Below are 25,907 nucleotides of genomic sequence, written 5' to 3'. Positions count from 1 at the left end.
GGCATGCATCAAATGCATGATTACATCACACCTTTTGGGGAATTGTTCATGTATGGCTAACCATTAAGTTGGTAATAGGTAGTAAAGATAAAAAAGAATCCCTTATAAACTCTGAAAGCTATCCTCAGGAACTACACATTAAAGAAGAGAGAGAGAAAAAGAATTTTTAATATGCAGCCACCACACTTCCTTTCTCTTTAGCTTCCACAGTGGGACATCAAGCAAAAAATGGCTACTTTTAGTTAAGCTGAGTGAGAGAATGGAAGGATCAGAACAAAGCAGCAGTGGGAAGTTGTGGATGGGGCACAGGATCCCCACATAGTAGTTAAAAATACACAAATGGGGGTTGCTACTCTCCTGGGGTTTGTAAGCAGAGCTCCACCAGAACCTTGTCAAAAGGAAAGGCTCATTGCCCTGTGCAGTGCTGCAGTAGGAGAGCCTCGTACCAACCCGCAAAAAGCACGATATTCCGTACAATAAATTGATACATCAGAACATGACATGGAAAGTCATACGCACTGTTCTGGGAACAGAGGAGGTAGAAACCCTAAATTTTAACAGGGTTCTTCCCCAGAGGAAACTGAGGTCAAATAGAAGTCAAATTAGGTGACTTCAGAATAGTTGCATCCAGGATGAATCAAAGTTAATAAAGTGATTTAAGCCCAACTTAATTTAGGCAGGTATCAAAAAACCACAAGAATAAGGGCATTCTTAGTACATATTAATAATTAAACCAACATATACACAAATTAGTAATATCCTACATCATAGTAAATGCCTCAACATCTTGTCTTGATTATTGTATTCCTAGTAAATCTGTTTAAAGAATAAGCTGAGTAACTCTGTTACGTCTCAATGCCGTCTGTCTTTCTATATGCTGTTATCAGTCATTGTTGCAGAGTGAAGACATGTTTAAGAGCCAAATTCAATCGTCTCGTCAGTAATCTTCTTGAACTCATAATTTCCCCTTCCATCCATATGAAGGTAATACTAAGGAGGACAAGAATACAGATCAGTTAACCTGGTTTTAAAGGAAGTTTTATTTCTTGGTGTAGATAAGGACAGTCTACAGTAGTGATCTCCAATGTGGTGCCTGCTGGCACGGTGCCAGCCAATGTGCTTCTTGGTGCCCACTGGCTTGTTCAAAGAGCCAGTCCTGGCTTTCTTACATTTTATTGGACTAGGAGATACTTCAGTAAAGCCCAGGTGTGGCATCCCTGGTTTGTCTGCAGGGACCACCCATTTGGAAACAGCTGCTTCCATCATAGAAGGAAGTTTGGCTTGGAACTTCTTAACGTTCTGTTGAACCTCACAAAGTTTTGTGATTGGGCTCTGCCTTGGTGGCAAAACCATTTTGTGAGTGGTCCTACACCCCATAGTAGTCATTTTGTTCAAGCAACCCCTGCTTGTTTTCAAAATTCCAAAAGTGCCCAGAAGGTCAACTAGATTAGGGATGCCTGGTTTACAGAAATTAACAAACGTGTGTCTCAACACATTCCTTCTTACAGTACACGCTGTATGATGCTGTGTGTATATATCGCCATCTTGCAGCACTTGCAGGCTGTTGTGCTGATTGTTTTGTGAAACGACACCGAAATTCCTTCAATTTTGGCTTCAGATACGTATACAACTTATTATTGAAAATGGGTGAACGCATAGTTAAAAATACAGGTGAATTTTTCTCCTCAGATTTCAAAATGAGTTCTGGGGGATTTATGCACTGGCAAATTAGGAAATGGCATTTTTAATTTAAGGCTTCAGATTTACTTATACACAGCTACTGCCCCATGGTAACCATGGGGAAAAACGAACAGTAGCTTCAGCCCCAAGGAGATTTTTAGACTTCCTTTAATCACAGCAGCAGCACTTCTCCCCAGCTGATGCATGACAACTGGGGGATTTCAAATGCGGCTTGTGGATGGCATAGGGCTCAGCTGTTCAAAGAACATCCCAAATTCAACTGGCCCTCAGAGGTTTACTGAATTTTGCCCTCTGCCTCCCCATTAATCACACACATACACAGCAGCTACAACATCTTACTTAGAGATGTACAAATTTTACAGAGAAAAAGCACAATCAATAAATCTTACATCATGGTGCTTCCAAAGGGACTTTCTGTGAGATACAGTGAAGAGAGTGATGCCAACCTAAAGCATGAGAAAACAAATGAGGACAAAAAGTGAGCTTTCCAATAACTACTCCAGATGGGCAGCCGTGTTCATTTGTAGCAACACAATAAAACAGGAATCCAGCAACATCTTAAAGACTATAAAAGTTTACTCCAACGTAAGCTTCATGAGTCAGAGCTCAGTTCTTCAGATGTGCAACACAGTGAGCTACGACTTATGAAAGGTTATGGTGGAATAAACTTTGATAGTCCTTAAGGTGCCACTGCAATCCTATTGTATTTCTCTACCAATAACAGTATTCCTCCTAAAAAATTCTTACATCAAGCTTCTCCACAGAAAATAAACTCTTCAGACATCTTTTACACTGAATCATGTATTTAAAATTTTGTAATTCCAACTGAATGCAGTGGGAGACTCTTAAAAACCTTTCTAATGGAGAAGAATAGGATTTAGGAGTGTTAAGTTTAGCAGGATCATGTCTTTAATGAGAGAGGAGGAATGGGGCAGAAAACAAAAGATATGACCCACAACTTTTCTGTGGGCCTTGAAAAGTTATTAAAAACTGTTTCACAAATACGTAAGATTTGCCAAGCCTTTTTTTATGTACTGTGGCAAAACAAAAAACTGTGAGCTTAAATTCAATGTTGTATGATAGAATGCCACTGAAAATATACACTGCAGTCCAGACAGGAGACCTGCTAGTTCATACTATCCTTTGTTTTGAGCATACTTTACCCTCTCCCACTGCCAACTGCTTTGGAGAAATCTGACAAAATTTTGAACAACCGAATGCACACATACTTTCCGGCAATGGCTGTAGATGTAGCCTTCTACGTCAACGCTAACAGCACTTGTACATTCATCCAGAATTGCAAACTGAGGCTTATGGTAAAACAGCCTGGCCATCTGTAACGCAAAGAACTGAAGCATTAAGGTGCCCTAACAAAAAGCTGACAAAAATCCCATTGCAAACATCGTAGTAAACAAGCCATTTATCTTGAAGCATACAGAGATATTTTCCTTAGTTTGCCTTTCAATAGAGAAGAGATTCTACAGCTCTCAATCAATTTCTATCATTATTTTAGGATTATCTTAAAAATACACACAAAAAAGGACTATTCAAGAGCAGAACAGTTCACACCAGTTTTATTCCAATTGCCATCTATCCTCAGTTTAAAAGGAGACCAAGGAAACAAACATTTGGTAAATGATACTTGTTAATGAAGACATACCGCCATCCTCTGCTTTTCTCCTCCACTGAGCACGTCCATCCAGTCCTGAACACTATCCCAGCCTCCTTCACGCTCCAGGATCTGACCCAACTGAACATTGTCCAAGTACTCTTTTAGCACCTGTAAATAAATTCAGATCAACAGGTTTATGCATGTAGCTTCTTGATGTGAATGTTTTTAGTTTGTCCAATGCCCTCTTATAAAAGGGACTTAGAACTGTGGCAAATCACAACAGTGACTATTCCAAGAAGCATAGAATTCTGAGAGCATAACAGCTCTGAATACTATCTGTCAGGATAGAGAGAAGAGAGGGAAACTGGTCACTAAAAGAAACACAATGCTGAACCAGATAGACCTTTCGTCTCAGGATACTTATTAGGCTATTAACAGATATTTCTAAGGAAGGACGGGGGCATGGTATAGCCCGATCTCGTCAGACCACGGAAGCTAATCAGGGTCAGTACTTGGAAGGGAGACCACCAAGGTAGGCAATTGCAAACCACCTCTGCTTTTCATTTGCCCCGAAAGCCCCTTGCTGGGGTTGCCATAAGTTGGCTGCAACTTGTCAGCACTTTACACACACTCAGTAGATATTTCTGAAGACTGTCTAGGTTTTTGTATGTTTAAGTTTATAACACATTTACCCCTTCTTCCTTTGGCTATGGAAGAGTATGCTATACAATGGTTTAACAACAAGAGCAAAATTATAAAACACTTTTACCTGGTCAGATATACCTTTCCTTTTCTGATCTTCTACAGCATCTGGATATATTACTTGGTCTCTTAGTGTTCCAAGGGTCATATATGGTCGCTAAAATTAAAATACGGGATCAGAAGTGTTTGAAAAATTAAAACATGTAAAAGAACATAAAATGCAGGTGGCGTATTTTTCTTTACCTGAGGTACATAAAACAGCTTTCCTCTCTCAGGTTTAGTTAGAGAGCCACCAAACAGAGGCCACAACTGCAATTGGAAAATAATTTTTTTTAAAAAAGGATTCAGGAATTAGTGATTTTGTTGCTGTTGAAATTTTTATTCATCTATTTACTTACCTCGCCGAGCACACGGAACAGTGAACTCTTTCCACATCCATTTGGCCCACAAATCAAAACATTGGCACCCGACCGTACCTGGAGAAACAACATCAAAACAGCCAGCATTTAAGTATTTTAAAAAGAACCACAGGCAACAGCGTCTGCTCAACATGCATATGGTGAAATTTGATAAATGTATTTTGCTACTAAATTCATTCTTCCTGGTTGAATACATGATGTTCCATCAATTGTGAGCACTGAATGGGAACATTCAAATGTAGAGTTAAGAATACCAAATGACTCCCATGCTTAGCTCATCAATCATTTTTTATTGCTCTTTTCTTATTAGATGTTTATCCTGCCTTTCTGGAATGCAAAGCAGCATCAAACTTTGGCAAAGTGCTGTCTCATGTGCCTTCTAACCATAACCTGGGCGACAGTCACATGATAACCTTCCTTCAAACTATGACTTGAAAACTTCTGTTTTCCTATTCTGATGTTCAACTACATTTAAAAGTTACAAAACTAGAGATGCGAAAAATCAAGGAATTCAGAAAGCAATCAAACTAAAACTGCAACCCCGAAAACACTTAAAAGTCAGAAGGTGTGACTTCTGATTAACCATTTTTAGGATTGAGCTGTAGGAAGAATACTGTCTGCACGATACAATAAATTCATTTACATTCCTTCTTATTATCAGATGATGTTCAAAACTGTTCTGTATGATTTATGGCAACGTTTGGATTATCAGATAATTAAAAAAACATTTTTCATTAGCACTTCAATGATATCTGGAGAAAATAGTATGTCAAAACTTCGTTAAGAATCCCCTGAATTTGACTCTAAATTTTAAAATGCAGACCATAAAATATTACTTAACCACACAAGTTGCTGGTCAGTTGTACTCTACTGTGAAACATTCTGATGAACAAACCAAGATTTTATACTAACTTGCTGGAGAATAAATATGTTTGTTCACATGCTACAGTGAATATGTGCTCATATGCACATCTGTTGGTAAAAAAAAAGCCAAAGCATATTCAGTTTACAAATGAAACTGGGATAAATAACTGAATAAATGTGGGGTTTAAGTCACGCATTCAGCTTTACATGTGTTGAATGTAATATGAGAATGACTCAATGCACATATTTTAAAAATCAAGTGTACACTTTACATGGAATTTATGTGCATCCACTATAACTTGTGAACAGGGTTTATATCTGAAGATGAAATAGTGTTTGTCATAAACATACCTCAAAGTTAAGGTCTTTAATCAATATATCGCCATTTGGTGTTGCTAGTGGAACATGATCAAACCTGCAAGGAAAACGGACATATCACCATTAATACTGGAAGGGCATGCTTACTGTATTCCTATTATATTCCAAGAGTCTTGTGATATAGCCATACTAGAAAGAAAAACAAAACATGGCAGCTGGTCCTACTCAGCCGAAGCTCAGTTCTACAGAATGGGAATCAGAGGAGATAAAGGAATCAGAAGGCAGACACTCTCCTAGAATCCGCGCCTCTTTGGAGGTCACCTCTCTTCCCTAGAACGACACACAGAACAGAACTGGAGAATCTAACCAAATGCTCTCGTGTTTTCTTTTCTTAGTAGGATGAAGAGAACTGTAACAAAAAAACTCAGATAGCTCATTTGACTCTAGACCACTCCAGCTGACCAATAATCTGGGAACTATGGACTTCTCCCATCTTTATTTTGCTGTAAACATGTATGCTAGAAGAAAAGCTCTTGGGTTTCAGACAGGCAACATCTATAAGTGACTAATCAATGGTATGAAAAAGTTATACAAAGGCTTGCAAATGCTTGTAATTTAGATTAAGATTTTACTCTGGTGTTATTTTATACATGGTTAGTGTTTGCTCTTTTGATACAGAATATGGAGCATTCCAAGTAGTACAATTTGAAGTGCTTGCTTATACACAGTGAGCACTGACTTAAAAACAAAATTTGAAAGGTTTGGGTTCAGCTGAATTTAAGAGGTCTAAAAAACAAAATGTCTAGTAAGAAACGAGAGATACTACACATACTTGATAATCTTATCTGCTATGACAATTTTTCCAGCACCAGGAATCAAGGGGGCAGCTTGCACTATTTCTGAATCTTAAATTAAAAACAAACACAAACATTAGAGAACGACAAGTGTGTGTGCCTTGATCAAAACACATGCAATAAGTTTGTTGGTTACCCTTTTCTTGTGCTAACATGGTACGCTTGTATTTGCCACTGTTCAAGTCTTTAAGTACTTGCATTAATTCTGTAATTCGAGCTGTGAAACTGAAATTAAAAGCAAACTCATTACAATGAAAAGGCAGTAAGAAATGTTCTTTAAAAATTAAACTATAGACTACAGAAAAAAAATCTAAAGCAACTCAAATTACTGGAAGGCACAGTACTGCAAGGAATGCACATTTACGCAACGAGACTTAAGAATTTCAAAGCATTTTTCCCCACAGCATTAATGCAATTGCTCAACTACCCTGGGCCAGTCATCGCAAGTACTATAAATTGAAAAATTATCTGCTTTAATTAGACAATGTAGGAAGGGCATTCCATTTTCTATAAACTGACATCTAAGTCTTGTTAAAGTTCCAATATTACGGCAGACATGCACTTCAAGATAATTAAGTAATGAATAGTTAAGTCAGAAAGAGGCCCTGCTTCGAATAATACAGCAGGGAAAATAACAGCAACATCCTTGATGCAGGAAGGTTATTGGATTCTGAAAATTACTGCAGGTATGGGATACTGACAAAAGGAATAAATATGGGCTTGCTTTACAATGCTAGCAAATGTGCATATTTAATCTTACCCAGCCAATCGCGTCATTTCACGCCCTGCCAGAACTATCCTGCCCAGTGCTTGGGACATTCTCAGTAACATTCTTCCACTCTGGTAGTAATCCTTAAAGTAACAAAATACAGGATGGACCATGAGCGACCAATCAAACTACATGCCACCCTCTATACTTCACTCATTTCAGGAGTTTATTACTTACTTCCAGAAGTTCTGCGTGGGTACTGTTTAGATGGCGAGGGTGAGCATGATTCAAAAAAGGGCGGCTAACAACAAGATAGCCAACTACTGTAGCAAGATCTACAACATTAAAAAAGAAGATTATGAAGATACCATTCAGTGTAAAAGTTATCATAGTTTTAAATACACATTAAAACAGTGGTCTTCAACCTTTGGGTTGGGAGGGACTCATGGACAGATGGCAAAGCCCAGCCTACTGGGACACGAGCCTCTTTTTTTGCTGGTAGACGGGCAAGGGTACCATGACTACTGCCTCTCTTTGTACACATGCTGAGAAGCAGGAGGATGGCAAGCTGAGGTTGCTCTTGGACAGGCAGGATTTTCTCTATGGCTCTGGCCCTTGGCTTGTTCCTCACTTTGGTACACCTCCTCCTGGTTCTCTTTTCACTTCCTGTCCCCAGATATCTTGGTCTGCAGCCCACAGTCCTAGCCTTGACACAAGTGTGGTCAAATGTCTGCCTCCTCCTCGTCACATGACTTCCTGTCATATGCTCACAGCTCAATGGGTCGCAAGTCTGAAAAGGTTGAAGACCACTGCATGAAACCAAGCTCCTGCAAAAAAATATCACAGTGCAAATAATATCACACAGCTCTCTCTACTCTTAATTTCTTATTGATACCACATGCTTCAGTATAGTTGTTGGACTTCACAAGCTAAATAGCAAATGTATAGTGGGGTGATGAAACTTTACACACCAAGCAGCTTATTTTTCCTCTTGTGGGACTATTACAGGTTTGTGACAGGAGAAAAACTGTACATGCTTACATTTGGCAACGATGGTATCTATAAAGCCCATGGTAAACCGGAACAAAATGAAATTGTGCAAGTGCTCCACCTAATGGGATGCAAGAGTTGGCAATTAATTCAAAACACTCTAATAATTTAAACAGAAGAATCAGTAGCTCTGAAGAGCAAAGCTGATTCTCAAATAGTCACTTATAATATATGCATGCATTTGTGGGATCATAAAGTACAAGAAAATGCTTAGCCAAGGGTGAGCAATACAAATCCTTCAGGCCTCTTTGGGCACCAAGTCCCACCGATTCATGTGAAAAATCTGAAAATAACCACTTAACCTTCTGAAAGTATATGGAAAAGTCAGATACACTCAGTGCATTAAAATTCTGTTTACTGAAGAATATATCCTTCCTGACCACTGTCTTTATGAAATCAGTACTTCTACCAATTGAGTATCTCTAAACCACATAACTTGGCTGTGATTTCTCATGGCAGGAAACCACTATACAAGTAGCCATGCTTTTGCTGGAATAGTCTAACAGCTGAAAGTCTTGTGGAGCATTAAAAGCTACCATATGTATTATGAGCTTTACAAGAACCATACGTGTTACAGCTATTACAATAACCAGGTTTTTACTTAGAAAAGCTCATATTACAGTAAATTTATCAGCTTTTAAGACACATCATAAAAGAATTTGGCTGAAAAAGGAAGGAAAGCAAGGCAAGAAATCTGCAATTTAGTATTTAACAACAGGGAATGAAAAACTAGCATCAAAATAAGAAGGCACTTGTCAGCAGTTGGTGTATGAACCAGTTAAAGTAAGGAAATTGTTAGGAGAACAACACTCACTGTACCTAAAAAGATATGGGTCTTTAAAAGTTCTTAATTTTGCCAAGCAAGTTCGTGAGGTCAGCGAAAATCACAGGCTAGTTTTATGTATGTTTACTTAGCAACTATTTGCCTTTTAATTAGCGTCAAGATTCAGAGTGCAAAACGATCTCTGATGACATCGAACATCATGACTTCAGATCAAGTGTCGACGCCCAACACTAGTAAAGTGGGAAAGCAGTGGGTATAGTTACTTCCCTGACATGGACTGATCTCGTCAGATGTCAGAAGCTAAGCAGGGTTGGCCTTGGTCAGTATTTGGAAGGGAAGCCAACAAGGAATACCAGGGTCCCTACGCAGGGTCACCCAATGGGAAACCACCTCTGAATGTCTCTTGTCTTGAAAACCCTATGGGGTCAACGTAAGTAGGATGTGACTTAACAGCAAAAAAAAATTAAGTCCTTTTTGCTGACTTACCAGTTTGCGAAATGCTTTGTGAATTGTCTGCTGTTCCCTTTGATTCCCATTATAAAAAGCGATTTCTTCACTATGTAAAAAAGACATGTAATTTTTTAATATATATATATACATTTACCTCTGGCAAATGTAACCAGACCTAATCTATAGAGGTACCACTCAACACACACACACGGTGGTAAAAAGAATCTGCTCCACTTGAGCATTTTTGAATGCTCCCCTGCCTTAAAAAGAAGTCAATTTATACAGGAAATTAAAACAGCAAGGAGTAAACTGACCTGGGCTAGAGCCTGTTCCTCTATGCTAGTTTACTACTTATTTATTTACTTCATTTATATCCTGCTTTTCTCCCTGATGGGGACTCAAAGTGGTTTAGATTGTTCTCCTCTCCTCCATTTTATTGTTGCAACAACCCTGTGACTGGACAAGAGAGCTTCCATGGCAGAGTGGGGATTCAAACCTGGGTCTCCCAGATCCTAGTCTGACACTCTAACCACTACACCACACTGGCCCTCACTGAAAGCTTCCCTTCCTTTTACACAGAGAGAACACAGACAAAATATGATTCCCTGAAGCATGAAACTGTACAGTCCACTCTACCACCTCATGATTGTATTCATCTGCTAAAATATTACTTTGGGTGCTGATCTTGATATTTTTACAGATTATTGTTTAGAATAATTGAAGTACAATGTACTAGATCCCATGGACTGCTACAGTATGGCACTGGTGGATCTTTGCTGCCTTCTTCCAGGAGCCTCCTCCAAACACCAAGGAGGACCTACACAGTTATCCTCTCCTCCATTTTATCCTCATAACAACCCTAGGAGGCTGAGACAGTATGACTGACCCACGGTAACCCAGCAAGCTTCCCCAGCACAGTGGGGATTCAAACCTGGGTCTGAGTAATAAAATGCATTTTATTACTCAGTTAATTTGGGGGGGATTTTAACTGAGTAATAAAACACATTTTTACTTTATTTTGCACCATCAGCCTTGGCTTTATTATTTATCTCCTAGTGACTGATGCGGCCCTTTTGTTTCTCCTTCTCCCAGATCCTAGTCCAGCACTCTAACTACTATACCATGCTGCCTCTCTACACCAACAAAGCAATGTTGAGAGACCAGCATGGACAAAAGTCATGCAACAATGGGTGGCTGCAACAAGCAGGAGGTAGTGGAGAAATTCACACCTCCTGCCAGCAGCGACAAGCTCTGTTGACATAAGAGGCCAAGGGGACAATTTTGCCTGGGCCTCGCTCTTACTATAGATGTCAGATGGCTTTTTATCCATGTGTCCAACTTCCTGCCATCACCTTCTTGGCACTCACAGGGGGCTGCTGAAGGAAGGCAAAGGGTAATATGAAAAATATTCACCTCTTCAACACCTTACTTAGGTACTGTGTAGGATCTAACCCAATATTCTCACCCTTAGGAACAGTTAAACAATAATGCAAGTTAAATGGCTAGACAATATGTGCACTGTTCTTCCAGTGTCTCTTTTCTTCTATCATAACCCTGGTATCCCAAGTCTATGTACCTGCAACTAGCCCTGGTTCATAGCATTTACTTTCCTGGCAGAATCATCTGCTAATATGCCAATTACCCAATTGTTATAGTAACTATGGGTTATTAAAATATTCTTTTCAGCTTGCAAGGGCAAACAATTTTGACAGCGCTCCGTAGGAAGACTAGAAAAAATAACCAAGTGTATACACAGATCCTTAGCACTGATCAGAGGGGTTGTGACCTTGGATTTTTATCCAATCATACTGCAAAGACTCTTGGCAGGTAGCATTAAAAAAAAAAACAAAAAAAAACAGTGAATTAATCTCCGTTCACCAATAAATATTCATTTATTTACAGTTTGACATCAAGCAAACCCATACCTGTTTGTAATGAGCCGTGAATTGACGTATCTGTACTCTCCTTCATATTTTTGTTCTGTGACAGTCATCTTACCAGTGGGTCTTCTTAAATGCGTAAGGAAAAAGCCTGAAAAAATCAAGTAGGCCATCATGATAGCAGGACCCTGCAAATATTTAGGAAAGGACAGAAATGAGACTGTAGGACAAACTTATTAGCAACATTTTTTAACATTTTCTTTGGTTGCGCCAATGCACAACTTTATCTTGAACCCACCCACCTATGGGAGGGAAAGCATCAAAATTGTTACAGCATTTCCATTAGAACAGAAAGGGGAAACCTGGGATAGATACGGGATAAGACAACCTCATTACTAGAAGAAAGTCTTTCACTGTGACATTAAATAGTTCACCAGATGAAATAATGAAAAAGTCACTTCAGCACACAGCAAGCCATGGTCACACATGGAAAAGCATACAGGCGTGTAGCAGTTTTTCCTTTATACATTTGAACCAGGGTTCCTGGGTATGGCTCCTGGCGGTTTCCAGAGCAAAAAACAAACAAAAAAAGCCCAAAACAAAACGGTTGTTCCAGTTCAAAGGGAAAACAGTTTGGTAGTTGTGGCAAGTAACCATGTGAACTCTTGGCACACAGCCAACCTGGGGGAGAGGTGTGGAGCTAAGCTCTGCCTTAAAATGGCAGAGCCAATCTCTACTTTTCTCCCACCCCCCATTTCAGCCCTTTAAGAGCTCTTTTTATTTAACAGCTGAGACTTGACTTAGCTCTTAAAGGGGTGGGGAGAACTGTTGGGTTGCAGGGGGCCTGGCAAGATTATCATTGTGCTGGTACTTCTGGACTGATCTGAAACGAAAGGGCGATGTGGCAACAGCTGCAAGTGGACTGGTCCTGCTTCCACAGCAGGGGGGCAAACTCCCCACCCCCATGTAGAAGCAGCCTAGCTTAAGATCTAAGGAGAAGGAATATCCAGAAGCAGCCAAGAATGCAAACTACATTCACAAGTACATCTAATATGGACGCTGATCTACTGACCAGACATTAGGAGCTGCTTCTCAGAACTAGCCAGCTACAGAACCCACTAAAAATTCAAGAACTTCTCTTCAATATACCTTCTGTGTGCTTTGGTGACTTGTCAGTTCATTTGTTTATGGAACTGGTTTACAAAACTTCAAATGTCAACTTACCTCAACTTTCTAGGTATTACCACAGAAATAAACACTTCGTAAGCATTTATAAATTATTTCCGGAATGAGTCAGAACTTTGAGGTACAACTCTAGTTGCACCAGTATTTCCTATTACTGATGGATTTATACGGCTTTATGACAACGCAGGTTTGTCTTGTTTCAAGTTTGCAATGAAATGTGAAACTATATTTCCATCGCAGGGAGATGGAATTTTCACTATCCAAATGGGGTAGGAAGAGTGAAATCAACATACATATACCACTTTTTGGTCTTCCTGCCACTGCCTCTGAATCTTTCAAGTGTGGGGTTGAACCTCAAGCATATTTCCAGTCTAATACCTTACTCTTGTACAGTGCTCATTTGTACACCTGTTTAATTTTGGTATTGGTGCAACAAGCCTTTCACATTTACTTTGGAATGGACTGGTTCAAAGTCCTCTTGGAAGGAATTCTGAATTTCTAACCCAAATTCTGACTGGCCCAATAAGAGAACTCTCCAATGAATGGGAAACATGTAAATGAGGTATGTGGTTAACATACCTCATTTACATGCATAGTGGGACTTCCGGGTCGGACGACCCCACCGCTCAAAGCGCGGAAGCCGCGCTCCAGCTGCCCACTGCCCGGGGGCAACAAATTCGCCCCCGAAAACATCTGTAAGCGGCACCCCTCGTGGAAGAGGGGGTGCAGAATCGGGAGTCGGTGGCTGCCCCGTCATCGAAGCGATAGCCGCCGAGAAATCGGCGGCGGTCGCTCTGACGGGAGCAGCTGAAGAGCCGGTGCCATCTTAAAGGGACAGCTGCAGAGACGCGGTGGTGGGATCCGATTTTAAAAGCAAGTTGCTCACAGACTTTTTTTTTCTTCTTTAAATTTTTAAACTGGGGTGTTTGGCAGAGTTGGGAAAAAAGGAGATAATTCAGGACTATCTATAACTTCATTACGCTGTTATAAGTGAATTTTGGCTTTTTGCCAGAGGACTGACGCAGTTTAAAAACTTACTTTCAGTATTGGAAGACTCTTAAAACAAAGAAAAAGAGTAAGAAAATAGTCACAGTGACATGAAACACACCAACTGATATGTCATAGTGAGTGTATTTTCTCCAAACTGAATTGATCCATCTGAACTAACTTTTTTTTAAGCTGATGAACTAACAGAAATACTCTGCCCCCCTCCCTCTTTTTGGATTATTGTGGGACTCCGCTTAGCCTCTCAATGGGAGAAAAAGAGAAGCAAGTCAAGGAATCTCTTAAAGAAACAAAGCTATTGGTACAGCTTCCTCCACGTAGATCTTCTGTATCTACAACTACAGTAAAACAGATGACTTCACCCTCATTAACTACATCAGAAACAACAAAGATGACTCCAAAACCTAAACCTGAAGTGACACTGAATTCTGTATTTGAACTGTTAACCAAGACCCACCAAGATGTCACAGAAATGAAGCAGGAGCTGACCCAAAATACAGCTACTACCTCTCAGAATTCAGTTGCAATTGCTGCCCTACAAGACACAATCACTTCTCTGACTGTCAGACAAGACAAGGTGGAAGCCAAACTTGTCAAAACAACACAAGAGACCAAAGAAATCAAGAAAAAGGTAGACACCTTGCAGATGTCATTAGCAGCTTCGTGTGAAAGGGATGAGAAACAAGAAGACCAAATGGCAATGCTTGAACTCAAGATTAAGGAATCTTCCCTACGCATACGTGGGCTGAAGGAAAAAATTGAAGGACGAGATCTGCGGGGATATCTGACAGGACTTTTGGCAGATTTTTTACAGGAAGCGGAAGAAGTTATTGAGGGGATGATTGTGACGGCCTACAGAATTAACTCTACATACGCAACTAGAAATAAAGTACCAAGGGATTGCCTGCTTCAACTTTTCTCCAGGAGTCATCGTGATCTTATCCTAAACAGCCATTACAAGACACCACTTAAAGTTGAAGATGAGCCTCTGAGATTGATGAAGGAAATACCTGCAAGGTTGCTGAGGAAAAGGAAGGATTTTATGGAGATTGTGGAACGCCTAAGACTCAGTGGAATACAGTTTAGATGGGAATTTCCACAAGGCATTTCTTTTACCTTCAAGGCTAAAAGGTTCAAGTTTACAAATGTGGATAAGGCTGAACAGTTTTTGCGAAGATATAATGCAGAACTTTTCAAACCAACCAAGCCAACTAAACAACCTACAGTTAGAGAATCTACAGAAGAAAACGCGTCTGAAGCAACTGGTGGCGGAGGCTTACCAATAGACTCAGCAGAGGAGTCTCCGACTGATGATAAGGAAGGCTGAACAGAGAAAAAATGAATGATTATGGGGGAGGGAGAAGGGGGCAGGTTATGGGATATGGATGACAATTTTGGCTTTGGAATGAGATAATGGTTTTAACTGAATTTTAATATGTTACAGGTTCTATCTTGGAACATCAATGGGCTGAATTCTCCCAACAAAAGGAGGAAAATATTTCACCATTTACAAAAGTCTAAAGCTAATATTATTTGCTTACAGGAAACGCATATAGTCCCAAAGGATATAGTTAGGTTGGAACAACCAAGGTTGGGTAAACTTTTTACGTCATGTAATGAAAAGAAAAAAACTAATGAAATAGTTATGTATTTACCCTTACTATTAGAACCGAAAATTATTTATCAAGATATAGAAGGAAGAGTGCTGTTGGTGGAAATAATCTGTGGGTTCCAGAAGATATTATTGGTTGGAATATATGCGTTTAATATTAATCAAAAATGTTTTATGATAATTTAGCAATAATATTAGCTGAACATGCTACAGAAAAATGATTTGGATGGGGGATTTTAACGGAGTAATGGTACCTAAGTTAGACAGGTCTGGAAAAAAGAAAAAGGCAAAGAATGAAGGTAGATTACCTGGAATCTTTGATGCTCTAATAGATCAATGGGATATGTTTGATGTCTGGAGATTGGCAAATTGTAACAAGAAGGGATATACTTATCTTTCCCCCAGACATCTTACACATTCCAGGATAGATATGCTATGGCTTTGGAAAGGGTTGGTAAATAGATCAGAGATGCCAGAGATTCTACCTAAGGTGTTATCAGATCATAATGCAGTATCCGTAAAACTTAAAGTAGGAGATAGAAAGTATAAACCTTGGATAGTAAATGAATTTCTTTTAAAAAATAGTAAAATAGTGGATAAATTGAAGGTGGATGTACAGAATTATTTTAATGAAAACATAGGTAAGGGTACTCGGGAAGATATAGTTTGGGATGCCAGTAAGGCGGTGATTAGAGGAGTATTAATTCAACATAATACAAGATGGTTTAAAGAAAGGGAGGCAAAGAAAAAACACATTTTGGATGAAATAAGACAAGGTGAACGACAGTTTAGAAAACTTCAGGATGAAATATCTAAACAGAAACAGCTTGATAAGATTAGAAAATGGCAACATCAGTATGAATTTTTAATATCGGATGAAATTGAACAGAAAATTATTTTTAATAAACAAAGATTTTTTTGAACATGCTAATAAGCCAGGTAAAATGTTAGCATGGCAACTCAAACATAAAGAGAAAAAATTACTAATATCCCAAATTAAGAGGGTAAGATAACACAGGACAACGATGAGATAATAGAAACATTTGTGGAATATTATACAAATTTGTATAGAAAGAATTCAGTTTCAGAGACAGATATGGATACTTATCTCGCCAAATCAGACTGGGAAAAAATAACTCAAGAAAATAAAGAATTATTGGATTCTCCAATAACTAGAGAAGAACTAGAAGAGGTAATAGGTAAAAGTAAATTAATCACCGGGACAAGTGGATTTACCGCATTTTATTATAAAGTATTTAAAGATCAGTTAATTCCTTACTTATTAGATGTGATGAATTTATGTTTGATAAATGGGACCATTCCTCAAACTTGGAAACAAGCAACTATAGTATTAATACCTAAGGTGAACTCTGATATATCGGAAGTCAAAAATTATAGAGCGATTTCATTATTAAATAATGACTACAAATTATTTGTTGCAATTTTAGCAGCAAGACTGAAAAGGGTATTAAATCAAATAATACATGAAGATCAAGCAGGGTTTTTACCTGGAAGATTGATTAGTCAGAATGTAAGGGTGGTAATAGACCTTCTAGAATATGCAGAACAAGAGACAACTCCGATAGCTATGGTATTTTTAGATGCGGAAAAAGCATTTGATAATGTGAACTGGCAGTTTATGATTAAGATATTAGAATTTATGGATTTTGGTGAGAATTTTAAAACTGCCTAAAAAGTGTATATACTCATCAAACTGCTAATTTGTTGATAAATGGAATGATATCACCGAGGATTGAAATTCAAAAGGGAACGAGATAAGGATGTCCTCTTTCCCCTTTTGATTTATTTTGATATTAGAATTGTTATTAAAAAATTTAGACACTGATGAAGTAGTTGGCATACGAATTGGGAGAAATCATTATAAAGTTAAAGCATATGCAGATGATCTTGTATGTTTTTTGATTGATCCGGTTGAGCAAATTGATAGATGGAATAAAATAATGGAGGTTTATGGACAGCTTTCAGGTTTCAAAATTAATAAAAATAAAACTAAGATATTGGTTAAAAATATGACTCTTTCACAACAACAAATACTGATTAAAAAGACAGGATTTAGTATTGAACATAAAGTTAAATATCTTGGCATATGGATATCAAATAATAATCTTAACTTTTCAAAATAATTATGTAAATCAATGGTATCAGATAGTAAAAGATTTAAAAAGTTGGGAAAAAAATACCAATATCATTGTGGGGATGAATCTCAGTAATCAAAATGATGATACTACCTAAGATGCTTTTTTTGTTTCAAAATCTACCAATATTGAAAGGTGCACAGATATTTAAAAACTGGAAGAAAGATATTCTAAATTTTCTCTGGGGTACAGAAAGACATAGGATAGCATATAATAATTTAGTGGAAGTGAAAGAAACAGGAGGGTTGGGATTACCAGATTTGAGAATGTACTATCAGGCAGCTTGTTTCACCTGCATAAAAAATTGGATTCTATTAGAGAATCCGAAACTATTGGAATTAGAGGGATTTAACTTAAGATTTGGGTGGCACGCATATCTATGGTAAATAAAGAATTGAATTCCCATATTATCAGGAAAAGCTTATTGCAAATATGGAAGAAATATAAAGGCTTTTTGGAAGCCTATATGAGAAGGGGTGTACATTTAAATTTGGATAGTAACATATATAGAGAAATGATAGAGTATAAAGATGGGATATGGATGTTGAAAACTAGAGAAGAGCTTCAAATTAAAGACTGGTTTCTGTATTATCAATTAAGGGATATATTTAACAAGAATAATAGGATGGGCTTTAATCAAACCAAATCTAAATTTGAAATTATATTAAATAAGGGAAATAAAGGATTGATAGGAAGGATTTATAAATTATTAATAGAAATGAACTTAGAACAGGAAAGGATTAAACCAGTGATGGTGAAATGGATGAGGGAATTAGGTTATAATATAGATTTGGATATATGGGAAAACTTGTGGAAGAAGGAATTTAAATTCACCATTACTAATGAAATAAGAGAAAATTTATATAAAATGTTCTATAAAGGTAAAGGTAAAGGTCCCCTGTGCAAGCACCGGGTCATTCCTGACCCATGGGGCGACGTCACATCCCGACGTTTTCTAGGCAGACTTTGTTTTGCGGGGTGGTTTGCCAGTGCCTTCCCCAGTCATCTTCCCTTTACCCCCAGCGAGCTGGGTACTCATTTTACCGACCTCGGAAGGATGGAAGGCTGAGTCAACCTTGAGCCGGCTACCTGAAACCAACTTCCGCTGGGATTGAACTCAGGTCGTGAGCAGAGCTTCGACTGCAGTACTGCAGCTTTACCACTCTGCGCCACGGGGCTCTAATAGATGTTCTATAGATGTTCTATAAATGGTATATAACCCCAGTATTACTAAGTAAAATGAAAAAAGAGGATGAGGGTCTTTGTTGGAAGTGCGGAACGGATGTAGGTACATTTGTGCATGTTTGGTGGTTTTGTAAAAAAATTAAGAGATTTTGGAGATTAGTTTTAAAGGAAACTAATAATTTGATTAATTCAAAAATAAAAAAAGATCCTGCCTTTTGTTTATTGGGTATTCCTAAAAAGAATTTAGATAAAGGTGATAGAGTCATATGCCAATATAGTTTTGCTGCAGCCAGAATTATAATAGCTAAGAATTGGAAACAAATAAATAAACCTTCAATTAAAGAGTGGAGAGAAAAGCTATGGATGTATATGCAGATGGCCAAAATTACAGATTCTTTACATGGTAAAGATATGGATGAATTTAAAAAAATATGGTCAAAGGCTACTGCATATTGGGATAAATTGGCAAAAATGGATTTTACAGCTATAATGAATTATAGAGTAATGCGTTTTTTAATAAATGATTATAATACTAGATTATTATATACTGTCATAACACCGCTCCGGAAGTCCAAGGGTGGAGGGCACAAAGGTGGGTGGTGGAGGTTTGGGCACTATGTATTTTACAAAGGATAGTAAACAATGTATTAGCAACGGATGTAATAGTGCTCTGTATACTTTGTTTCTGTATTGAATTATGATTTTATTTTTGTTTTGTATCTTTTTATTTTTTTTGTGTTTAATTATAAAAAGCAATAAAAAATTTATATAAAAAAACATGCATAGTGGCAGGGTGGAGAACATGAATCCTTGATCCCCCGCTCAAGGGGGCGAGACATTTATACACTGTAAACATATCTAGCTAGCAACCGTATTTTAAATTTTTTTCTAGCATTCTATGCTATTCCATCTGTCTATAGGTCTTTACCAAATATATGTATGCTTAGTAAATAAAACTCATATAAATCTGGTATCTGGTCAGAGATGAAAGTCCTAGAAAGAACTTACTCAAGAGTTGGTTGCTCAGTCACTCTACCTTAAAGGCCTGAAGCAAAGGGGAGGCGGGGGAGAGGAAGCCTCATTTGTCTCATGCATACGTAACTTATGTTTTTAAAGAAAAGATATACTGTATTTTTCGCTCCATAAGACTCACTTTTTCCTCCTCAAAAGTGAGGGGAAATGTCGGTGCGTCTTATGGAGCGAATGTGCGGACCCCCACCCCTCCCGCCAGCCGGCTGGGCGCGCCAGAACGACGCGAGCCGGCGTTCCCCTCCCCGATGGCTAGCTGGGCCTTGGGACTAAACCCCGCCCCCTCCACGGTTCCCACCCTCCCGGGGGTTCCCGGAGAGGGAAGGGAAAACCCCCACTTACCGGGATCCCCGGAGGAGCGCAGTAGAGGAGAAGGGGCGACAGGCCTGGGCGGCAGGAGCAGCAGCCGCACCCAGCGCGAGCAGCCGGGGCGTGGCTGGGAGAGGGGGGGGCTCGGCGCGGAGGCACCCGTCCCCAGCTTCTCCCTGGTGGCGGCGGCGTGCCAGGTGCATTCAGAGGGGGCCGGGGCTTGGCCGGGAGAGGGGCTTGGCCAGGAGAGGGGCGGGACCCGCCCAACAGCTGAGCCTCGGGACCGGGAAGCGCGCGCGGGGGGGGGGAGGTTAAACTGCTCTGCGCTGCCTAGGCAGGCAGGCAAGAGGAGTTTAAAGACCACCCCCCCGCCGGGCTTCCAGGGACTCCCTGGAAGCCGGGTGGGGGGGTCTTGAAAGTGCTCTGTGCTGCCATCCCGATGCACAGGCGCCCAGCCGGCATTTCCTCCATAAGACAAGTTTTTAGAGGAGGAAAACACTAGGTGCGTCTTATGGAAAGGTGCGTCCTATGGAGCGAAAAATACAGTAAACTGACTTGGAACCATCTATCCAATACTGGTATGAAATATTAAAAATTAATATCCTGTCTAAGTGGTGGTGGCAACATATAGTAGAGTTCAAAGGTTTAGGATCAGACTCCTAATACTGACATGTAGCACGTGGACGAAGAGCTGAAGGTGGACAGCCAGCGTTAGTGGAATCTCCACAGTGTGCTTATAGTAAAAGTATTGGGCATATTTGTATGTTTCTTAAATACCTAGTTTACATGTGTCTCTCTACATAAGATCTGTAGAAAGTTCCCTGATAACATATCCTTCATATTCTACAGTTTGGGTCCATATTCAAAACCATTCTATGGCATAAAGAAACATGATTTTACCTGAGCTCCTATTGAACTGGTTAGCTTGAAGATATAGAGAACAATATCCAAAAATGGCTGTAAGAAAAGATTTCATATTAAACGTTATGGAAAAAGAAAGGATAGCATACCATTTAAAAAACTTTAAATGGGTACCAACTACTATGCTCTGCAATTAACACAACTAAACCTTAACAGTATAACCCAAGTCTACAATGACAGTGTAATCCTATGCAGAGAGATGCCAGTCTAAACCCATTGAAATGAATGGGCTTAGACTGGAGTAACTCTCAGGATTGCACTGTAAGTGACTCAGAAACTGCATTAATCTCATAGCAATATGCATATAAGGTAAAGGTCCCCTGTGCAAGCACCGGGTCATTCCTGACCCATGGGGTGACGTCACATCCCAACGTTTCCTAGGCAGACTTTGTTTACGGGGTGGTTTGTCAGTGCCTTCCCCAGTCATCTTCCCTTTACCCCCAGCAAGCCGGGTACTCATTTTACCAACCTCGGATGGAAGGCTGAGTCAACCTTGAGCCAGCTACCTGAAACCAACTTCCATCGGGATCGAACTCAGGTCGTGAGCAGAGCTTAGACTGCAGTACTGCAGCTTACCACTCTGCGCCACGGGGCTCCTGCATACAGATTTGATATTTTGGTTCTGTTTTTAAAACTAATTTATATAACCAATTAAACTAAGACAATAATGCCCATAACTCTACCTAGTCAACCTTTATTTATGTCTCCTGCTTAATATACAATTACAATAAGGGAAAAAATCTGATCTTTAACTGAGAAGTCTACCAGAGTCATGACAGGAGAGCAACATTTGGAAAGCACTATACAGCCCTAAATGTAAACCACACTTAGGGCTGTACAGTGCTCTCCAAATGGAAAAGATGCTGTTAAGTTACAAACATGAGGCTGCAAGCCACTGACTGCACTTGTGAGATTATCAGCACAACTCAAGCAGAGTCACACCCTTCTAAAGCCTGTTGAAGTCAAACAGGTTTAGAAGGGTGCAACTCTGTTTAGGATTGCACTTTGAGAAACTTAACTGAAATATCTTCCATCGCATGTAACACACACCCACCCAGCTGGCATATACCGAAGGCCAATTCGTCATACAATGCCAAATGCCAACATATAGGTTGAGCACCCCTTTGATGTGGCTAACTCAGCTCATTAAAGATTGCCCGGTGACCTGAATCCAGGCTTAGAGGCACACAGTTATGCTTTACATTTTATCAATGCTGTCAATATACTCCATCCCTCCTCACTTTTAAGCAATGTTTAATAATACATAATGTGAAAATGTATCATTGAGAAGGAAAACTTACCTTGCTAAGATTGGAGTACAGATCTACTATACTGTTACAAAATTTTTCTACATCTTGTGTAAGCAGCTGATCAGGATTAGCTATTCTGTTGTCTAGATTTCCCATTTTGTAATAAGTATAAGTCCTAAAAGGCCAGGAAATCAATAGTTTAGACAATTTTACTTCATTATCAATTTAGAACTGATAAATGGTACTAAAAACTCCTTAGCACATGGCTTATGGGTATTTGCAATTTATGTTAGTATTTTAGTTTAACATTAAGTTATTCAACAGTAAAAATATTAATCACTTACTGAAGATACTGGTCATAAAGGTACTTGGTGAGTCGTACACGGAAACACAACTTAAGTTCATTTAGGCCATACTTCAAAAAGTTATTCACTAGGGAAATCTACAAAGAACAGTAACACAGTAAGACACAAACTAAAACAGCTAAATAAAGAACACAAAGCATCAGTAAGCTTGTTTGTATCAGTAAGCATGCAAAATCTAAGCTGCATTAAAAAATTCCCCTTCGGGGTTAGATTGCATTGCATAGTCCAAATTATGAAACCACAAAGTAAATACACTTTGTATGCTTTTTCAGGGTGCATTTTCAAGAGGAAGGCTTTTTGAACATTATTATTTTAGATGCTTTAGATGGAGGGGAAGATGGCACATACTACTGTTGAATTTTAAGAGGCGATAAAAGGGCTATTTAAATCACTGAACTTAACTGGCCACCAGGTTCATACAATGTAACCATCCTAAGACATGCCTAATCAGATCAATTTAACTCTGACAGCTCGAAAGGCACCATGTCTGCTTTTGCTTGACTAAAGGAAAATCAAAACCTTTAGAACAAGAAATGTTTCTTCTTATGAGCATGGGAAGGTTTTTAGAAGTACTTTACAAACTTGACATATGGGTAAAACAGAACCCAATTAACAATGCAATCCTAGGCAGAGTGATATTCTTTCCTCTAACCCATTAAAGTCAAAGGGCTTAGAAGGATGCAACTGGACTGTTTAAAACTGCACTGGAAGTTTATTTCGCATCTCCAATTGAATGTTGAAAGGGGGCACAGCATTAAGGATATGTATCTGTAACACAGCAGTAGTGTCAGAGGTCTATAATGATTTCTCAGATATCAGACTTAATGATGCACTTTTTACTTCAGCCTGAAACTTTCCAGGAAGTATGCATTTAAAAATAATTGATAGAAAATATCTACTTTAACTTCTGGCTATATCATAAGAAAAATAGTGATGCTGCTAAAAAAAAATTTTTTTTCAAGTTGTGGCATTTATACCTCTTGCTTTATGTACCAGCTTGCTTTATGTGCACAAAATACATTATTCATGATAGATTTTAAAAAACAAAATGGAGCATTGTATATGTATAATAGGACAACTCTTCCACACTTCAGTTACACAGTAAAGATCCTTACACTATGGAGACAACTTCTGCTTAAAAAATCTGCACAGCCAATCAGATCTCCAATGGCTAATTAGACGTCCTGCTGGGTAAAAATAAAACCTGGCCCTGCCCATTTTCTAAAAACATCTGGCAAGTGCTGAGGGCACCATGGCACCCACAGACACCATTATTGGGGACCCCTACTCCTACATCTTGCATGTGAAAAGTTTCCTTTTCCCTGTTTGAATCTAATGGGCCCAACTCTGACACCAATGGCAGCAGAAGGCTGAAACATCAGAGAACAGCCAACTATATTATTGTACTGTACAGAAGATAAAGTAACATGGGTAAGGGAAAAGCTGTTGCCTATTTTATACCTCATTTGAGGTCAATGACAACCCCAAACACATGAGAGAAAAAATGCTATTTTAAAACATTTTTAAAAGTTCACCTGAAATGTTGGGACTGGTATTTTGAATTACTTTTACCAAACAAACAGCTAGAGTAGAGTCCAGTAGGACCTTAGAGACCAACAACATTTTCAGGGTATAAGCTTTCGAGAATCAAAGCTGCAGAAAGCCTATATCCCAAAACTCTGGTTGGTCTCTAAAGTGCTATTGGTCTCAAATCTAGCTGTTCCACTGCAGACCAACTTGTCTACCCTCTGAAATTTTTACCAAAGGGATGTCAACAACAAAAAGCACCACTTACAGCAGGCATGGCAGCGATGAAGTTGAACAAGTATCTCGTGAAATCTTTCCTGCTGCGGCCAATGATAGCACTGCAAACCACCACATGCAAAATGTTAGTGGCAAGAGAAGCAAGGCCTACCCAGCAATGCTTCCCAAAATGAGGCAGTTGGGAAGCCATTTAAGACAAACACAGAAAAAGAAGTTCAAAGAAAGCAACAGGACCCCTTTCCCAATGTATAGGCATTACAGATGTGTTCTCACATCTGCTGGCAAAGTAGCAGCCAGTTTAATGAAGCCCACCCACCTTCTCCCCATTCTCATTGTAGTTCTATACATAGCAAACTACAGATGCTGCTTATATCTAGAAGCCTTTGGTTCTCCAAACATTGTTCTCCATCCCTAAAGCAGGCGCTACATGTTACAAACAAGGGGCTGTTACCCAATACTGTTGCCTTGTCACGTCATCATCTGCCTTTGCTCTCTGGTGTCTAGTACAACTCAGACTCTACAGGGTTGTGATCACTGAACTAGATCCCACAGATCCGTCTAAGCACCTTTAGCTAGAAGAGGAACATGTGTCAGGGAAATGTGCTGGTCTTAGCAGAAGAGATCCACCCCATTATATATATTACCCTGCCTCCTTTCCACTTCATTAGCTTCAGCTAGTGGGGACAGGGAAGTATATGTTGCAAGGATACAAGGTCATGGAGTAAGATTAACTAGGTGTTATAGAGGAGAACTATATATGGGGCTACTGCTTTTAGAATTCTTCATACAAATACTGGGAAACTGGGAAAAGGCCACATCAAAATGTGGAAAAGGCCACATCAAAATGGGAAAAGGCCACATCAAAATGGGAAGACAGAAAGGTGGGGAGTGGGAGAGAAAAGCATATATATTAAACTGGGGAAAGTGGAAGATGGACAGAAAAACAATGACAACAGCTTAAAAAAAATTGAATGGGGGGCTGACATTGTCCCCCGTAAGGTTTGACCTCTGTTTATCCCTCACAACAAACTGTAGACATAGAATAGGAATTGACGGATGGAATTTATTCTCTTTGTGCTCCTTTAAACGAAGTTAGACAACAACATTTGTACAAAGAAATCTAGCTAAAAGTTTTTCTTCAGAAGAGGTGGAAAGCAAAAGTGAAGGTCACCCACACCATTCAGTTAAATCTGTATGAACATTCTGAAGCAATTAAAATGAGAATGAAAGCCAGAGCAGAACTGGAAGTTGTGCAATTTAGTTGAAACGGTTCAAACTAAATCTTTGAAGGCATAAACCACTGGAGATGAACAAATTGCTTCAGTTATGCATCAGTTACGAGCATAAGTATAGTAGATGCATGCTTATATTTACAGTATTTGTTTACCAGTGGAATGGAAACTATAAATTTAATCATGAATTTCTTGAATAGTGAGATATCCCTGCTTACGATCGCACTGCAAGAAAAAAAGTGTATAATTCAATACCTCTGTTACTGACTGTAATTACATTATTGTACAGTACATAAATGAAAAGCAATTACTACTGGAGAAATATAAGCAGAGGAGAAAATGTGTAGGATAAGAAGAATACAGTCAGTTGGTATTTTGTATAAGATATTGTTTTTACATATGGGGTTTGATCCAGACTAGGTTTTCTGCTAATGGAAGAGGTAGTGTAATTTCCTTCCATATGCTCTTCCTGCTGCAGGCCCCCAGTTTACCCCTCATGCCGTTCTTGAGGGTCCCCTGCTCCCCAGAAGCCACCTTTTGGCAAGATCAGT

At 39.1% G+C, this 25,907-nt stretch overlaps 1 protein-coding gene across 2 annotated transcripts in view; it reads right to left on the bottom strand.

Annotated features, from left to right (window-relative positions):
- Nucleotides 1–411: 411 nt before the first annotated feature.
- The window catches only part of ABCD3 (ATP binding cassette subfamily D member 3), a 51,571-nt gene continuing 26,075 nt past the window's right edge, over nucleotides 412–25,907 (bottom strand). The window contains exons 5-23 of one of the 2 annotated variants that reach the window (XM_056867663.1): nucleotides 25,512–25,581; nucleotides 22,340–22,437; nucleotides 22,047–22,170; nucleotides 20,725–20,781; nucleotides 11,389–11,531; nucleotides 9,500–9,569; nucleotides 8,221–8,290; nucleotides 7,417–7,514; nucleotides 7,231–7,322; nucleotides 6,607–6,695; nucleotides 6,449–6,521; nucleotides 5,650–5,713; nucleotides 4,414–4,491; nucleotides 4,259–4,324; nucleotides 4,083–4,172; nucleotides 3,362–3,481; nucleotides 2,931–3,035; nucleotides 2,091–2,147; nucleotides 412–990 (exon numbers count right to left, since the gene is read on the bottom strand). In XM_056867663.1, coding sequence (XP_056723641.1) covers nucleotides 913–990; nucleotides 2,091–2,147; nucleotides 2,931–3,035; nucleotides 3,362–3,481; nucleotides 4,083–4,172; nucleotides 4,259–4,324; nucleotides 4,414–4,491; nucleotides 5,650–5,713; nucleotides 6,449–6,521; nucleotides 6,607–6,695; nucleotides 7,231–7,322; nucleotides 7,417–7,514; nucleotides 8,221–8,290; nucleotides 9,500–9,569; nucleotides 11,389–11,531; nucleotides 20,725–20,781; nucleotides 22,047–22,170; nucleotides 22,340–22,437; nucleotides 25,512–25,581 — 1,642 coding nt within the window. In that variant the 3' untranslated portion in view covers nucleotides 412–912. Of the gene's footprint in view, nucleotides 991–2,090; nucleotides 2,148–2,930; nucleotides 3,036–3,361; nucleotides 3,482–4,082; nucleotides 4,173–4,258; nucleotides 4,325–4,413; nucleotides 4,492–5,649; nucleotides 5,714–6,448; nucleotides 6,522–6,606; nucleotides 6,696–7,230; nucleotides 7,323–7,416; nucleotides 7,515–8,220; nucleotides 8,291–9,499; nucleotides 9,570–11,388; nucleotides 11,532–20,724; nucleotides 20,782–22,046; nucleotides 22,171–22,339; nucleotides 22,438–24,155; nucleotides 24,226–25,511; nucleotides 25,582–25,907 lie in introns of both variants that reach the window. The other variant, XM_056867662.1, reaches the window with a different exon arrangement.

The sequence above is a fragment of the Euleptes europaea genome, chromosome 2 (assembly GCF_029931775.1).
Source record: "Euleptes europaea isolate rEulEur1 chromosome 2, rEulEur1.hap1, whole genome shotgun sequence".
NCBI classification, from domain to species: Eukaryota; Metazoa; Chordata; class Lepidosauria; order Squamata; family Sphaerodactylidae; genus Euleptes; species Euleptes europaea.
This window is presented reverse-complemented; position numbering and strand designations above follow the sequence as displayed.